This window comes from Siphateles boraxobius, unplaced genomic scaffold, assembly GCF_051911475.1.
Source record: "Siphateles boraxobius isolate OS27281-9 unplaced genomic scaffold, OSU_SipBor_1 35, whole genome shotgun sequence".
NCBI lineage: Eukaryota > Metazoa > Chordata > Actinopteri > Cypriniformes > Leuciscidae > Siphateles > Siphateles boraxobius.
This window is the reverse complement of record NW_027508975.1, coordinates 12,453,833-12,471,688: the sequence shown is the minus strand read 5'-3', so window position 1 is coordinate 12,471,688 and position 17,856 is coordinate 12,453,833. Positions and strand designations below refer to the sequence as shown.

Genomic DNA, 17,856 nt, shown 5'->3' with positions numbered 1-17,856 from the left:
GCATGCAAATGACATACGAAGTAGGTCAGAACAAGAATCTACCTGTATTTTTCCAAGCACGCCTGTGCTGTCCATCCTACTGGCTACATTTACAGTGTTCCCCCAGATATCGTACTGTGGTTTCTGTGCTCCAATTACTCCAGCAATCACTGGACCGTGGTTTATTCCTTGAAAGAGAGAGGCCGGAAACATTTAAAACGCCCCTGAATGTGTAATGAAGTCTACATTTTGAGACTCTGCCAAAGGCAAACAAAATGTTGTTGGGTGTGAAAGCGCTGATAGGCCCTGCTTACCCACTCGCAGTTTAAAGTCATTAAAGGAATGTTTGTTGATGACATCCAGCTTCCCCACCAAAGCAAACGCAAACTCCACCATTGTTCCAATGTGCATGTACTGCCGGTCATGTTCCTTCAGAAAAAGAACAGGAAACTATCATTGCACTTTGAAATTCAGTATTGACTACACCCTGAGACTCTGAAGCAACACGTCTCAAGCACAAATCAAGTGTATTAGCACCTCAATCAATCCAGTGTAATCTTTACAAAAAGATTAGTTTAGAAGAGCTTAACAATGTACCTGAGCGTACTCTGGTCCAGGGGTCACATTCAGCCCCGTAGCAGCCATGTATGTGCTACCAATAGTTTTGATCTTCTCCACTCCACTAAATTTGGGTTTTGACAGCAACTGTCGAAAAAAAAATCATTAAGTTTAGAGTCAAAGTTTTTGGGAAAAAATAATTGGAGAAGAAAAATATACTGTGGCGAACAGGACGGCCGAGGGACGTGAGAGAACGGCGCGAGGCCGGTGGTGCGATTGCTAATGAGCAACACCTGTGAAGCACACCGGTCTCGCATCTCTCACGGAGGAGCGGAAGCATAAAGGAGGAGTGACGACGTTGATGATTGAGAGAGGAACAGGCCTGTGTTTTAGTTGCGTTTTGTTTTTGTATTTGTATTTTATTTTAGCCAGCAGTCGTCCGCGAGGGGCTGCTGGCAGTTATGTTTATTTTCGGTAGCCAGCAGTCGTCCGCGAGGGGCTGCTGGCGGTATTTTGGTTTGTTTGTTTTATTTTAAATAAAGCATATTTTGATTGTTCGCCGGTTCCCGCCTCCTTCTTCCCTGAACATTGCCACATATACATTTAATTCATGACATCTCTTGGAATACTTTTAGCATATTAATTGATATGACGATGTTAATGCATCTGGTACTCGTGAACGTCACTCTTAAAGGGTTAGTTCACCCAAAAATGAAAATGTCTGTCATTATTTAGTCACCCTCATGTCTTTCCAAACCTGTCAGACTTTCGGAACACAAATGAAGATCTTTTTGATGAAATCTGAGAGCTTTCTGTCCCTCCATTGACAGCTACGCAATTGAAACTTGACACTTCAAAAAGTTCATAAAGAGATCGTAAAACTAATCCATATTAATTGAGCAGTTTAGTCCAAATTCTCTGAAGAGACTCGATCGGTTCATATGATGAACAGATTGAATTTAGGCTTTTATTCATCAATAAACATTCAATGGAATCTCCTTAACCTGCAAGAACAAACCTCTTTTGGATGCTCAAACGTGCTGCGTTACACGAGAATGAACCTCATTGGTTCTTGCTGAAGCTCAAACAGCTGCGTAACACGAGAATGAACCTCATTGGTTCTTGCTGAAGCTCAAACAGCTGCGTAACACGAGAATGAACCTCACTGGTTCTTGCTGAAGCTCAAACGTGCTGCGTACCACATTGGTTCTCGCACATCAAGCGAACATGCTTGAGCTTCCATTTACCATAACTGATGTGTGCGTTGATGAATGTTTACATGTAAATAAAAGCCTAAATGCAATCTATGCATTATATAATGCGACAGTGTCTCTGCAGAAAATTTTGAACAAAACCGCTCAATTCATACAAGAAACTCATACAGGTTTGGAACAACTTGAAGGTGAAGAAATTGACAAAGAATTGAAATAAAAAATTGACATTTTTGGTTGAACTGTCCCTTTAAGTTTAACTTTGCACAGTGCTTATAAAAATATGGATGTGCCTGTGAGTGTACCTCATCAAAATCTGCAATAATCTCATTGAGGAGCCTCAGACACTCCAACCCCTCCTTATTAACGTCAGATTCTGTGTAAAATTCCTTGAAGTCTGGGATGGAAGCGAACATCACACACACCAGATCGTACGACTGATGGTAGAGGTCCTATCAAAAATACAGCAAATAAAAATATGTCTGGTGATGAAAATGACTAATAATGACAAAAAAGTTTTGATTAATTATATTATATGATATTATATTATATAAGAAATAGAAGAAGAAAAATAAATGTGAACTTTGTAAAAAAAAAAAAAAAGAAGAAGATATTTCTCAAATAAAGTTTAATTCAACTTTTTACTGAAATTGTAATGCTGATAATATATTTTTTTAAAAAAGTTAATACATTTGGGAAATTCACAATAGAAATTTTTTCACTAGTGTTCTAAAACATATGAATGCCTCTCACCTCATTCTTCCAGTTACGACCCAGGAAATGTTCCGCCACATGGGCTGGTAGAACGTTCTCCAAAAGCACCCGGTTCAGGTTCTCCATGGTCTCAATCTCCTCACACTCCTTCTTAAACTTGTTCCTCCAGAGGAAGTCTAACCTACAGTAATATTCATTCTGTTACAAGAGGACACAGAGGTAAAGAGATGGTACACATCTGATCACCGTATTTGGCTTTCAAGAGGACAAAGAAAGCATAATCATATGCACACAAGGACATTTCAACTTACATATTTATGGATTTTTCTTGCACAAAAGGCTGCTATCATGAAAAATTGCTTCAATTTTCTCTGACATTCATCACAGAAAAGATTTCAGTGGAAGTGGCACCTTGAAAGGCATTGGGTAGCCTATGCACTGTCATTCTCACCTAGTCTATATTTTTTTCATTGCTTTGGAGAAAAAGAAGTTCCCGGCTAACCTTTCACCTGATCAACCCGAACTCTGCATTACTTGAATTGATTGAATTCGCCTAACTGCACAGACAGACCTAGCACCTACAGATAAACAGTCTCTCGAAATTAAAAGCACACAGTGAAAAAAGGAAAGTCTGACTGATTTTGAAAAGTCTGAAAAACATACAATACTTTCATGATTGTACTATGATTTATTTATTTTTTCTTATTAGTGGTATTATTAGAACATTTTTGAAGGGAAGCTATTGTACAGCCAGAGGCTGATGAGAGCTGATAGTAACTGAAGCCTTGGAAACTGGGCACACAGTTGTACTGCCACAATACTTTAACCTTAATCATAAAATGGCTGACGAGTGACTGTTTCAAGATTAGGCTAACCTCTGTTGTCATTGGATTAACATTCAGGCATCTTACACAATTTAATGACCTTAATCAATTAAAGGAAAGTTCTGTGTTACATACTGTACACGTTTAGCTCATTACCACTCATTAACGATGCACTTACAATGGAAGTCTATGGAACACAGCATTCTGGAGGCTTAAAAAGTCTTAAATTATTTTGTTATACGCGGATCTTACTTCTTTAGATGAACTTCTCTCTCACTCTCAAAAAAAAGAGCAAGTATGATAGCAGTTAAAGCACATCTTTTTGTATATTTCAGATTGAGAGACTCACCTGCCTCGCCAGCACAAGCAAAGTGACGAAGAAAATGAACAATGACACGGAGCCCATGGTCTTCAAATCTTTAAGAACACCCGGCCTGAGGGGGAACAAAGAGAAATTTAAAACTTAAAGGTCAAAGATGACACAATAAAGGCTAAACTATTGTGTATAGAGTAGGACACGGACTTCTCAGCAACACAGTTCACTATTCAGATTCATAATGTCAATGTTGTATAGGGAGTTGCAGTGGCTTATTCGACCAATTACTTAATTTTACTCCATTCATAAATACCTAATGAAGGCATGAAAAGGAAAGATCAATAAAAGAAACGAAAAAAAAGAACATTAAATATGAGAGAAATACAATAGGTTTTCTTTTTAAAAATATTTTCTCATCCTTTAGTCATCCAAAAAAGACTAATCCACACAAAGCCTGCCATATCAGCAAAAGCACCTGCTACTCATATTCCCTGGGGAAATTGAGAGACCTTCTGGAAAATAATTGACACCGCAATTCTCAAATGTATCTATGTGGCTTAATTCCTCATTCCTTAATACTATGTGTGAGCAGTGCCTCCTAAAAGAAAATGAACACTTAAAGGGATTGCTCAGAGTTCATACAGGGTCATAAGGGTTCATTTTTGGGTGAATTACCCTTTTAGAAATGCTTGAATGTCACTGCATTTGATAACAAAATATTAAACCAAGTGGAATCTACAAATAAATGACGCTAGAGATTTTTTGAGACAACTTTTTTTGATCACTGTATATGGAAGTGTATGGGAATCCAGTACCGGTTCGGTACAGGTACAGGTCGCTGGGCTCTGTAGAGGGCGGTGCTGTAATCATCCAGTATGGAGGCGTGTGTCTGGAGAATGATGATATTATAACCCACTACAGCAGCAAGCATCATTATCATCTTCAGCTCATAGTTGATCCTCAGGAACACGGAGCATGAGATCAATCCCAGAATGCAGCTGTAGATAAAATACTGCCGGGGCAGAGACAGCCAGTTAGATTCACATCTGTACATTCGTCAGGGCCATGCAGTCTCACAGAAAAGAGAACTTTGAACTTCCAATATTTAAATGCTAAGAATTTAATACACTCAAAATGTTTTTTATTTATTTATGCAATTTAATTCATAGTAAAACTCCATCAAATTAAATAGAATAATTACTGATTAAAGATTAATTGATTAATTTCAATTATTTAATTAAATTATGTAAGGATTATTCAATTAAATTTGATGGAATTGTACTATTAATTAAATTGCTTAAATCTTAAAAAAATCAGTGTAGAACAACACAATACAAAAATAATTATATTTATAAACAGCATATGTCTCCTGAAATATTAAAAAATGGGTGATCCTTAGAAAAGCTAAAAAAGAGGCTATAAAAACCAAGATTCTTATTCCCTAACCAATGTAACATTCTAGGTAAATGCTTGAGGATGCTTTAGTCCAGCATCTTGATATCTGTAAAGATTTAATTTCATATAAGCACTACATAGCTCTCAGTGCATAACTATATTTTCCAGTATATTTTCCAGCTGTGAAATATCATTACAGAGTGGCCATACATAATCACGCACAGTATGAAGTAACTTATTATATAGTGACACAATAGTGAGACAAATTGGCTTCTCATGACACTCATGATTCATCACAAGTATGTTCTGTTAAAGACACTGAGAAGTTTTTATTTTGAATCCCACATCTCGGCAAATGATTTACAATATGTTTTCATGTGGGACTATAGATAAAAGGTTATTCAGTTTAAACCGTTTTTTCTGAGAAGCAAATTACCGACGCATGAGATATGATTTGTTGCAACTTACTGGCAAGTAGAACTTGTTGTTTGAGGAGTTAGTGGTCTGACCATATGGACCATCCATACTGCTGTTGGAAATGTTGAGTGGAGTTGATGCTATCATTCTATCTTCAACTAAGAAGAACTTAAAACAGATGGAGAAAACACAATTTAGAGCATTACAGACACCACCACTCTTAGCTAAACACATCTGTTGCTTTTTATAACAAATATGTTTCATAAAACTTTATAACACCTTTTTTTACACAAGAGAAAAAAAAAAAAAAAACAATGAGCTGCAAGCAGATGGGAAAAGCAGAGAAGATGACCAGTTGGCCCCTTTTTGTCCAGTTGGTGCAGGATTTAATTGAAAAGATGCCTGCTAACCGAAAAGATGCCTGCTAATCTGTGGTGTATGCGACTAATAAATACTTAAATTCAGTTATATATATATATATATATATATATATATATGCGTCCCAAAATGTTTTTGTTGAATGTCACTGCTAGATAACTAAATATCAATGTTCTAACAAGCCCAGCTGAGCAGCTTAACATTTGATCTTAGACGTGTGAAACCAATTGACATTAGCTTGAAAAACCCAAGTATTCAGTCACATGCTCTTGGGTTTCTTTTCCCACTGATAACCAGCCACTTGAGCTCACGGTAAACATCATTATATCCATACTGGACCCGAGCCCCAGTACAGTGATGTCAACTACAATGATGAATCCATTCAGAGAGATGATGCTAATTCTACCCTTCCTGTGCTGATTCCATAGCTAAAACTACGGATCCAACTGGTTCAAAAACTGGTGACTGATTTATCAACCAACTATCTAAATGAATGCGTCATGTACAGGGCTTGACATTAACTTTTTGCTCACCAGTCACTGTGGCTAGCGGTTTCCCAAAGTTACTAGCCACTCGCCATTTTCACTGGCCACAATTTTGATGTCGATACCATGGGGAAAAACTGACATATAGATATTTTTAATATTATCTTATAATTAGGCTGCTCTCACTTTAAGACCTACCACACGGATCAATTATACTGTTACACATGTGTTTTCTTTCTCAACTATTTTCACTTAAATAATGAATATGTATACAAGCAAGAATTTGTACCCAAGGAATGAAAAGTGCGTACCATTTAACTACTAAGAATGTAACTGGTCTTTATATCTCTGGTCCTTATGTAGCAGTTAGATCACCTGATCTACCCTCTCAAAGGTTGACATGATAAGAGCAAGACCACACACAAAGATTTTTCAGATTATCTTGAAAGTAATCACATCAATTGACCCTTCGCAGGGAGCTTGATTGACAGGTGATCTGACCAATCATACTTCGCCATCCGCCATTTTGTCCGACAAAGCAGTCAGGAGAGTTAGTAGATTAACATGGGAGGATTTGAACTTGAAAAACTGAATATACTGACGCCTTTCCGCGGTTAAAACAACATTCCTTCTTATGTTCATTCATGTTTATTTGATGCTATAAATGAACTAGAAGGAAGAGATGATCGGTTCACGAGCAGCTTTAACTGAGGCTATACAGCGATCTGTCACGACACAATAAAGAGCCACAAAACGGTATTTATTGTTTAAATGTCTTTTTAAAAATGACCATATTTGAAAGGTGAGACTTTGTTTAATATGTTTAATATCAAAAGCACGAATGAACAATAATGTGAATATAATAAATGTCAGTCATTTTTAAAAGCAGAAAAATGTAGCTGATAGACCAGGTTTTGGGCAGTAAGTGATGCTCACCATGTTGAATACGGCCATGACTAGGATAAGTGCAGTGGTTGCCATGGTGAGTGCAAGTCGTATCCAGGGCTTGTTGGTGATGACTTTAGAGGAGCTGGGGAGCCTGGGCATTGTGCAGGAAGCTGCTTTGCCCCATTGCTACGGCAACAAGAGAAAACAACAAAAAACAAAAACAAGCTTCAACTCCCACCAATGTCATTAGCATATCTGCTTCTATTCCAAATGCTCAAGGTTATGATTGTGCCCCACAAGTCAGAGACACATTAATAAACATAACTTCATAGTGAGTGAATATAATAATAAAAAAGAGGCATCTATATCAACTTTGAGTAGAAGCCAACATGAAATGCCATTCACAATCCATTTTACTTCCACAATTTCCCTAAAAATGAGGCTGAAACATGGTTGGAGTAGATCCTATGCCCCTGCAGAGTCCGAACCCCCTCGGTCCCAATAGCAATTATATTGGCTAAGACAACTTTTCCCTTTGTTTGTGTTTCAATAAGTCTTCGGTTAGTGAGCTTACTGCTTTGCATACTATCTTAGCATACTGCTAGTTAGACCCAGCAATTTCCCTCTCCCCCAGGTATTTTGAGGATAAGGATAATATAAAATATATATAATATAAAATTACAAAACAAAGATTCGTCGATCATAGCTTTTTTACTTTTAATACTTAAATTAATTAAAAAGCAAGTACTTTTGTACTTTTACTCAAGGAGTAAGGAAAGGAGTACTTAAAACTTTTACGGAAGTAATATTTTATTAGGGCATCTGTACTTTTACTCAAGTAATAGATTTGTGTACTTCGTCCACCACTGCTGCTAACTGGTTAAACTTTTCGATTAGCTATAATGAGAGGATAGAACTTACTCACTTTGGGGGCTAAATGTGACAAATATGCTTGTTTAGCACATATAAAACTGTATATAGGTTTTGGACAGACATTAGGCTGAGGAAATAATGAGATATGTTTGTAAAACTGACCTTGTACATCACTTTACAAAACACTTAACCAAGACTTTAGGCTTAAAACTAAAAGGAGAAAATAGGCAGAGGAGCTAAACAAAAAAATCATAAAACCCTCTCGCCAGTCAATCATTTGTTAGTAACATCACCTATACAAAAAAAAAAAATGCCTTCGTATATTTAAACACAGCACTACTATAAGATAACCTTAACCCATCTTTCGTATTTGTGAATCTGTGGGTTGAATGTAGGATTGTGCCAAATCTCACATCAGATAAATGGAAACCAAACTGAGAAAAAATCTAGACATTCATGACACTGACTGCTGTTTGTGAAACCAAAAGAGAGCCCTACTATAAAAGGAACACACAACATGGGTGGCACAGAGCTTCATAAAATGGTCTCTCATACCCACAATCCCCAAACGTGTGGGGACTTGACTTTATTGCAATCCAGCAAGAAAAATAGATGACAAACAACTCAGTCAAATTATCATCAGTCATGTTGCTTTTCTCGTGACGCGCAAAAAAAAAAGAAAAAGAAAAAAAGGAGAAAAAAGAGGAGGGGGCAGGGATAGGTTGGTATAGTGCAAGTTTTCTATTCAATGTGGCCTACTTTATCATCATAAATTCTTGGTTAATTAACGAACTGGGAACAAATCAAGTCGTGCTGGTGGGTGAACGGCATGCAAACCCTTCAAAGTCCTTTGGAAGGTCATGCCTTCTAAAAATATAACTTGGATGCCCCAATACAGGTTACTTCAATTATAGCTGGAATTCCATGGAATGAGGTTAAATCTCACAAGAGAAGAATCTCATAAGAACCCCCCCCCCCAAAAAAAAGAAATGACATTTTGCATTAAGAAAACAAAGCCTATTTTTATAAATAAAAGTAGAAATACAATTTTAAAAAAAATTGCATTATTGTAAGGAGAATTTACTTGAAATATAATACACCTTAATGGTCATAAAAACAGGCTTAATTGTCTTTAAGAAAACGATTTCTTGTTAATTTCTTTTTAGTTTGGGGTGGAATATGACCACAAAATGAATGTTGAATAAGCCATTTCATTCTAAGCTTTTATAATATATTAAGGAAGAAAGAGCAGGAGAAAGAAAATAGATATATGCAGGTGATATTTGCTCAAGCCACTTATGTTCTGCAGGTCCAAAGTAGCTCGTAATTTGATTATAGACAACGCTCTCTAAGAGCAGAAAAAGAGTGTTGTTCCTCCGGCTAAAACAAGGAAAATTTCAATCTTGTTTTGATATGGTGTTTTTTCCTCCCGGTATGACATTTTCTCTAACAAGATGAGGGTCTCAAATGTGAGGGAAGCTCGACTTATTAAATGACATTTCAGTATACAGTTATTTCCTCCATGGAACATAGACGTGTAACATGTCTACATCTGAATAGAATGAACGAAACAAGCCAATCTGCTTAATTCACTCTCACAGAAAGCTACTTTATATTTACTTCTATATTTACCACTTACCAGTATGTGACCAGCAAAACAAATGCCGAGGATCAAGGCGAGCAAAAGGAAAGCCATTCCGAATGATACTCCAAGGACGGTGGTTCTGTGAGAGACAAAATCATCAGCGATACTCTAAAGCAAGTAACACGCGAACATCCAATCTTTATTCATTCTCTGACATGAAAAGAGAAGGATAGATAAAATGCCACACATAGAGATAAGAACTGTTGCTCGGCATGCTTGAACAATGCTAGATTTTTTATATGTAACAGGATTTTTGGAAGTGCTTGCCTGTGCAAAACGTGATGCTGCCATGCTATGCTATTGAGGTCGGTTGGTACGAGATTAATAAGGTGTTCTAAGTTGTTTTTAGAGCATTGCTATGCCATTGCTAGGGTGTTTAAAGTCATTGTTTATAGATTGCTACCTGCTCCAGGTCAAAAGAGCCCACCTTAAAACACAACATCAAGACTTGAAATGATGCCTTAGCAATTAACTGAAATAAGTTTAATGTCAAGTGGATAGCAGACGAACCCAAGCGCAGACAGCAAATGACTTTAACAGGATTTATTATACGACAAAAACAGAAAACAAAAGCCCACGATGGGGCAAAACAAGACAGGGCAAGGCAAATACTCAGACAGTAAACTAACAATTACGACAGGAACAGACACTTCTAGATGACAAGACTTTCAACAGATCACATACGGCAAGACTCAAACATAGTCAAACAATGAACCGCACAGGACAGCAAACACAAGGGGATTATATAGGGAACACTAATGACGAGGACAGTTGAAACTGACTAGGCAATAATGACAAGACGGGGATAACAAGGGGGCGGGGTAACGTGACGAGACAACACAAGCACATGGCTCAAATAATTGGCCATGCGCTTGAACACAAAACATGGGTCTGCCATGATCCTGCCACAAGACTGGAGAAATCAAAGACATGAAGGCAGAATCATGACATTTAAGTACTAAAATGACTACTAAATCTGAAATAAAATAGATTAAAGCTATACAGAAATATATATATATATATATATATATATATATATATATATAAAATAAAACAAAATGACAAAAGCACATAACAGATTTACCACAACTTAAATACAACAATAGAATATAAATAATAAGAAAATAACACATATCTCAAGAGATTGAAAACACTTTTTGCTCTCGAGATAGGGCCCAGATCAGTGTTATTTTAGTTTTATTTAGCAGTCATTTTAGTATTTAAACTTATTCCAGTTAATTGCTAAGGCATCATTTCAAATGTTTATTTAAGATTATTAAGCCTTTCATCTAATATTTATATTTTATTTTATTTAAGTTTGATTTCAATTACCAACAACCATTTTGAATAGTTCACAATAACAACAAAAATCTTTGGGATTTTTCAACTGTTTCATTGTCTGCTAGGTGAAATTAAGTCTAATTGCTTAGAAGAATATTGAAACATCTCTTCTCATTATGCCGCATGATTAAGTAGCATTCACGTCCATATAACAAAAAGTGTCGACAAATATGATGCCGAAGTTTAATGTTAGAACTTAGATTTGAATAGCCTAAGCAGGCATCACTAATTCAATGGGTTTTTGAATATAGGAACATAAACGTTTAGCTCCAGTCTTTGCGGTGCCGAACATAACCAATTGTGTTATATGTGATATAAAATCAATGTCAGAAAGTAAGAACACAGATTGAGAAAACCGTTGTGCTTCTGACTGTTGTGAATGTGTTCACGGTCAACATGAGCAGTAAATTAGGGTGACGTCTTGCATAGATTTTTCTGAATTCATACAAAAGGAGACATAATTTTCAAACCAGACTGACCTCTGATTTAAAAAAAATCTATAACCATCTGCTCAGGGCAGTTTTTTTCAGACAGGCACTGATGTCCCCATCATGCCATTATTTATCGGTGCACTAATGTTCTTTCAATTGTGTAGATGTTGTAATATTATTATGTGTCAGTAGGTCTAAGTGCTGTGGGAGACAGTCGCTGACTGCGTAATTGCGTTGTGAAAGACAATGAAATGCTTGAAAGATGGTACTTACTTGGGCAAGACCAAAACCTGCACTATAAAGATGCAGAAGAAAATGAGACAAGCACAGGTGACGTAGTACTTGAAGGCCGGCAGAGTCGTGGCCCTGTACTGTTAGAAGAAAAAAGAAAAAAAGTTCAATATCTCAGCTCTTACGTTCCTATGCGTCTTTGCTTTGATTGTCTTAGTTCTGATTCTGATGTGTTTTTCTCTTCACAATGAAGGACAGTACAGTATTAGTCATTCAATGGCACATACCACACCTCAAGAAAGGATGTACCTCTTTTTCGAGTGTCTTATTGTGAAAGAATAGAGATATCCTTTGAATGTCCTCTGACTTCAGCCACTGTCTGGTGGAAAAAAAGCATAAGTAAAGTAATTTATATCAATTAAATTCTCATTGTCAAGGTGAATCGCTATTATAATAGCTTCTTTGGCACTGATGCAGGAAATGCCTTGAAAGTGAATTGTAATTGACAAATATTTGTTATATTTTTATAACAAAATCTGAAACCACTAATGAAAATCCTATTTTGGAATTTTTTACTATATATATCATTTTTATTTATTTATTTAACAATTATGTTTTTTTAAGCATTTTGCTTTTATTATTTAAAAAATGTTAATAAATATTTGTTTTACATGTTACATGTCTTTAAAAAAAATTCCAGGTATAAATTAGACACTTTTACTGTGGGGTAAGATTTGATCCTTATTATCACTATTTCTTGTGATATTTCTCAAAGAATTCATGAGTTCCTTCATATGGATAAGATGCAGAGCATAATAGACACTCACTTCTGTGAGTTGATGCCATCAATAGTGCGAATGATTCTTTCATTCAACTCTTCTTCAAATCTCTTCTTCTGCGATTTTGTTCTGAAAGGGATTGGAGAGGAAAAAGGAGGGAGAGAGACTTCAAACAACCATAGAAATGCAAATGAGCTCAGTGTAAATGTTCTGAAAGGTATTCACTTGAAATTACATTTTTGCTTTTTTTTTGTTATAAAGCAATAAACAGTAGAAAAAAAACAGACCTTTCGGACCTTTGCTGGAAGTTTAATTGCCCTAACGGCACGTCCTGTAAGAAAAAATGAAGCAAATTATAATTAAAAGAGCACTATTAAGTGTTTAAGTTCAAGATAGTCCTGTTGACTGATCATCATTAAAATCTTGAATCAGAATCACTGTTATCTTTCCACGTGCTCAGGTTGACTCACGTGTGTGTTGATCTTGCCGTTCTCATTGGTCATGCTGTCTCGATGGTGGAGGTTAGCAAAAGGTTTGGCTGCTCCCCAGGACTCAAGGTACTGTGTCATACGGACAGACGCCCTCATCTTGACTCCATCCAGAGTAGTGCGAAGACAAGAAGGAAGCAAGGGACTCCGTTTTTCGGCCTAAGTAACACCATAACATGAAGTACAAGTTTAAATGGATGTGTTAAAGGCTAGAGGCGTTAGAAAACAGAAATCCCCAAAATCGGATAAGAAAATGCACTGAAGTGGTGGGTCACAGATGTGTTTTGTTATACATTTTTAAATCAAATGTATTACACAATCTGATATTTATTTTCAGGACATTTTTATGTTTCTTTTGGATGCTAAATGAATTTTGGTACTTGATGGCCAATGTAAAATCTGGGTCCTGAAGCAAAACCTATTGTGAGCCACTGGTGTACAGAACAGAATTTTCTAATGTTTTTTTGTTTTGTTTTATTAGTATTATTATTATCGTCATGATTTGGATCAAATCCCAAAGGATCCTAATGGAATCAAATATGAATATTCCAAAATATGTTAAAATACAAATAAGGTCATACAACTGTGATCTTTTGATTGTAAGCAGATTTGTAAATATTATTATTTGGTTCCTTTAAAGGGTCATCATCAAACCAAATTGTCTGAGATTTTAACAGAGTTATGTGTGTTGAAGATCATAGAAGCCAATGTTACAATACGTTAGTTTATATTGTTGGAGGAAACTAGATTAAAACTCAATTTAAAAAAAAATTCTTGGGACTATAATACATTGATGACTCATCTGTCTCTGAGAATTATTCATGAGACTTGTCCTTATCCTATGAGCAGACGCAAGACACCACATAGGTTAAAAAAACCCTCTTTTTATCTCTTTATTATCAGAAAATACTGTCAACAGCAAGAAAAAACACTTTTTTCAAAAAAAAATCTAGGAATAAAATGTATAAAATCAGGCAAATTATATAAACCCCTCTGTAAAAACCGTCAGAATATATATAGGAATAAACCTGTAAAGTTTGGTGTTGTGTAAGTGCTGCTGAATTGGAAATTTCTGCCTCAGTACAGGAGAAAACGTATTAAAGATATGTACTGTAATTGAAATCTACAGACACAAATAGATAATGTGCTATAAAAGATACACTTAAAAGTGTATTTTGGATGTTTTCTTTCCACAAGTCTGAAAAACACTTTATGAAAATCCAAAAAGCCCAAAATCTCAAAATTGAAAGATGCACGAGAAAACAGTGTTTTTGCAAGTAGTGTCTCGTTTTAAGAATAAAATGATGGTTCCAAATTAGGGTTCAGATTCCATTAGTGCACAGTAACATGGGATGATTATTGAAATGATGAAGTAAATAGTAAACTGGGGTTTGAAAACCTAAAGGGGTGCTATGAGGAACATTTATTTACTTAATATGTTTAACTCAATTTTTTATTTATGTTCAGGCTTATACATTTAACACTAATGGGTATAAAAAAGGTATTCTGTGAACTACAAAGTAAATATTTTCCTAATAATATTTTAATAATTGGATTTGGCTTTAGTACAGTGACAATATAAAAGGCAATTAATTAATTTTGAAAACAACATGTCATCACACAATATCACACAGTATAAATGGGGTTCTTATACCTAAAAATGGGAAGAGGGGGCTTTATACGTAAATGAATATGTATTTATGGAAGGGGTCTCTTTTGTCATATTTGAGGGTACTTGACACCAAAAGGTAGAAAACCCCTGCTATAGCATTTAAGATAACAGAGCCAATCTGTACGGTCTACTTTACACCAACTTAACTCGATGGCCATAGTTCATCAGAAAAAAAGCTTACAGGCATCAACTAAACAACAGGTGAAAAAAGAAAAACTAAACAAACAAGCAAAAGCCCTCCTAACTCAAATTCAGTCATCATATTGGGAATGTGAAAGGAGTGGGTGTGCAGTGGGTTGTTATGATAAGAGGGCCGAGAGGCTCAAACCGAACAGAAATAAATGTACGAGTCTCTTATGAGAAAGATTTGCTGCTTTTGTTACCTCGGGCAAAGCAAATGCATTGTTGAAAAGTAAATAAAGCACTGGATAAATAAAACAATAGCCATTGTTATTTTAATAAATTATACCAGGCATTATGATATCTGTGGGCTGAAAAGCCCACACTAATCTCAATGGACGGATATTCTGGAATCTTTTGGGCCTTGATGCCCATTCCCTTGAACTTGAGTTTTGATAAACAGTCTTTCCAAGGTTGTCACATATGACCACAAAGTCACATTTGTGTAACTGCAAAGTGTAAATAGTGTAATTATGCTAATTAATGCTCAAGGTGAATTGAATGCAATGCTAATTAGCAAAGTAGTTGCATAACTAGACATATCGTGATATGATTCATTAAATATCATACAGAAGGTTTGTTTGGCTATTATTAATGCTTTTGTTTAACTCATTTTCTGGGTAATAAATGGATTGTTTTTGTTATTCATAATTTTATTTATGAAAATAGATGATTTGCTCTAAACCCCTAAAATCACTTGGGCCAGTAAGAAACCACCAAGATCACTCTGCCACCATTATTTTCCTCAGGAAATGTAAATGGCTAGTTATTTATAAACATGTGAAAGCTGGATTGCATGTGTGATTTTTTTACCTTCGGGTTGATGACTAGGTACGTGATGATGCCGTGCTCTTTCAGGTAACAATCTCTGCTTAGTCCGTTGCCTGGCTCGACTTTATATGCCCCTTTCAAATGTTCCAGTGTTACAGAAGAGATGTGAACCCGTCTGGAGAGGAGCACACAAACTATTACAGGCTGGCAAATGAAAGGGCACTTCACAAAAACAGGTGCATTATATGAGTATTTCACAAATGTTCCAAAGCCTGGAGAGACAATAGAGTTAAGATATGAAAAATGAATGTACCCCTTTGCGTTTCTGTAATTTTTTGGGTTATTCAACGGAACATTCATTAGTAGCACAAAAGCACATTCATTGTGCTTTCAAAAGAGCATTTCTATTAACGTCAAGAACCCTCCATGAGCATAATAGCACTTGTAGCAAATATGGGAAAATTCTGAAATGGGGAAAAACAAAAGTCATTTGCTGATATTACCCAGGTACACCCCCTGCCTCCATGTGATTGGCCAGGGTGACGTCATGTGACCAAACATCATACTGCCATTTCTGGAGGCCAATCACACCGCAGAGAACATTCCCAGAGTGAACTCCAACACGCATGTTAATGTCAACCCCAGTGGCATCTCTCACCTTCCTGAAATAACAGGAAAAGTATTAAAGGTTTGGACACACCTGCTCATTCTTTACTATTACTATTAAAAAGAAAACTTGTTCATTTCATTTACACATATGCAAAATTAGTGTTAGAGCTTTTCTGTGTTGTGTATGTGATAAATTTGATTAATTAATCAGCATGTTATGTCATAATTTCGATATACATTTTTTATCGATTAACAGTCATTATTGAAATAGTCTAAAAATAAAAATTATAATTTCTTTAAAGAAATTTATGTGAAGGCACAATTAAATTTTGTCTACTTACTAAACCAACTTTAAGCATAAACCTTTAGAAAAAAAGGTCATGATAAACATAATACTAAAATCATAATAAACATAATACTGGACACTCTTGACTAATTTACTCACTAATATTATATGTATATAAATCAAGTTTTCTCCCAGTGTCATGAAGATTTTACACTTCAGTCTCTCCCTCCATCCTTTGAAATGACTGAAACAGTACCATATTACACTGACATAGCTTAACACCAGAAATATTTATAGCAAATTAAATATCAGAAGGTGCCAGGACTGTCAGTGGCGGTACGTGTTGGTTTCTGAGGGAGTGTGTCTGGTGCCTGTGTATATATTCATTCAACACACAGAACATCTTGTGTTTTAGATAAGGCAGCTTGAATGTTACGATTTCCCAGCTGGAAAGAACAGTTTAGGGCAGCGTGAATACTAATTCAGGCTGGATTATGCTAGTTTGTTTCCGGTCTAGTTTGTGGTATATCCATTTAGTATAACCATGCTTCACCTGCAACAAATCCATGACCTTGCTGGTGAAACTTGTTGACGAAGAAACGAAACGAAATGAAACGAAATAAAAAATAAATAAAAAGGTGCATGGCATGTGTGTGTGTGTGTGTGTGTGTGTGTGTTTGTGTGTGTGTGTGTGTTTGTGTGTGTGTGTGTGTGTGTGTTTGTGTGTGTGTGTATGTGTGTGTGTGTGTGTAAAATATTTTTTTTAACAAACAAATAAATTTGCATGGCACTACAGGAGGTATGTTGCTGACATATCATTTCAGTGTACCCGTCACACACCAGTCATATTTCTAAGAGCCCCTCAGCCTGAGCTACACCATGTTGGAAAATACACTGGAGGGTCCTCAATTACCTTCTCAAATGGATTTGTGTGTGTGTGTGTGTGTAGCAAAAATTTCAGTAACATTACGGAGAGTGAATGTGTAGCAGAAGAGCGGAAGAATGAAGAATTGGTGAGGAATCGTGAAACTGGAAAAAGGGGCTGCATTTTGAGATGGAAAAAGAGTGGAAAAGGAGAATGTGTGGGTTTCAACAATATCACACATCTGAGCGTCTTGAGTATGCAGGTTATTTCAGCCTCAGAGAGTAGTGCTTGAAAAGACAGACACCATGGGAAAAAAAGACACAGAAGTGGTCCCTGGTAGATGATGAAAGAGCATAATGTGACAAAAATCTCATGTGTAGTGGTTTTAGGACTTTGTAGCAGATACAATTCAAAGGGTCTTTATGTTCTAATGTAGAAATGGAAAAATATGTAAGGGATAATGTGCATCTCAAAATAAACCCTGAAAGCCACTGGCTTATAGGACACCTCGAAGAATGAC

At 36.1% G+C, this 17,856-nt stretch overlaps 1 protein-coding gene across 2 annotated transcripts in view; it reads right to left on the bottom strand.

The window, feature by feature from the left end:
* Positions 1–17,856, bottom strand: part of adcy2b (adenylate cyclase 2b (brain)) — a 92,019-nt gene that overhangs the window by 518 nt on the left and 73,645 nt on the right. Inside the window, exons 8-24 of one of the 2 annotated variants that reach the window (XM_077196424.1) lie at positions 16,080–16,238; positions 15,619–15,751; positions 12,936–13,112; positions 12,753–12,796; positions 12,514–12,594; positions 11,996–12,065; positions 11,729–11,826; positions 9,678–9,762; positions 7,214–7,351; positions 5,466–5,582; positions 4,418–4,614; positions 3,636–3,720; positions 2,502–2,660; positions 2,054–2,200; positions 577–684; positions 294–408; positions 43–167 (exon numbers count right to left, since the gene is read on the bottom strand). In XM_077196424.1, coding sequence (XP_077052539.1) covers positions 43–167; positions 294–408; positions 577–684; positions 2,054–2,200; positions 2,502–2,660; positions 3,636–3,720; positions 4,418–4,614; positions 5,466–5,582; positions 7,214–7,351; positions 9,678–9,762; positions 11,729–11,826; positions 11,996–12,065; positions 12,514–12,594; positions 12,753–12,796; positions 12,936–13,112; positions 15,619–15,751; positions 16,080–16,238 — 2,038 coding nt within the window. The remainder of the gene's footprint in view (positions 1–42; positions 168–293; positions 409–576; positions 685–2,053; positions 2,201–2,501; positions 2,661–3,635; positions 3,721–4,417; positions 4,615–5,465; positions 5,583–7,213; positions 7,352–9,677; positions 9,763–11,728; positions 11,827–11,995; positions 12,066–12,513; positions 12,595–12,752; positions 12,797–12,935; positions 13,113–15,618; positions 15,752–16,079; positions 16,239–17,856) is intronic. The other variant, XM_077196425.1, reaches the window with a different exon arrangement.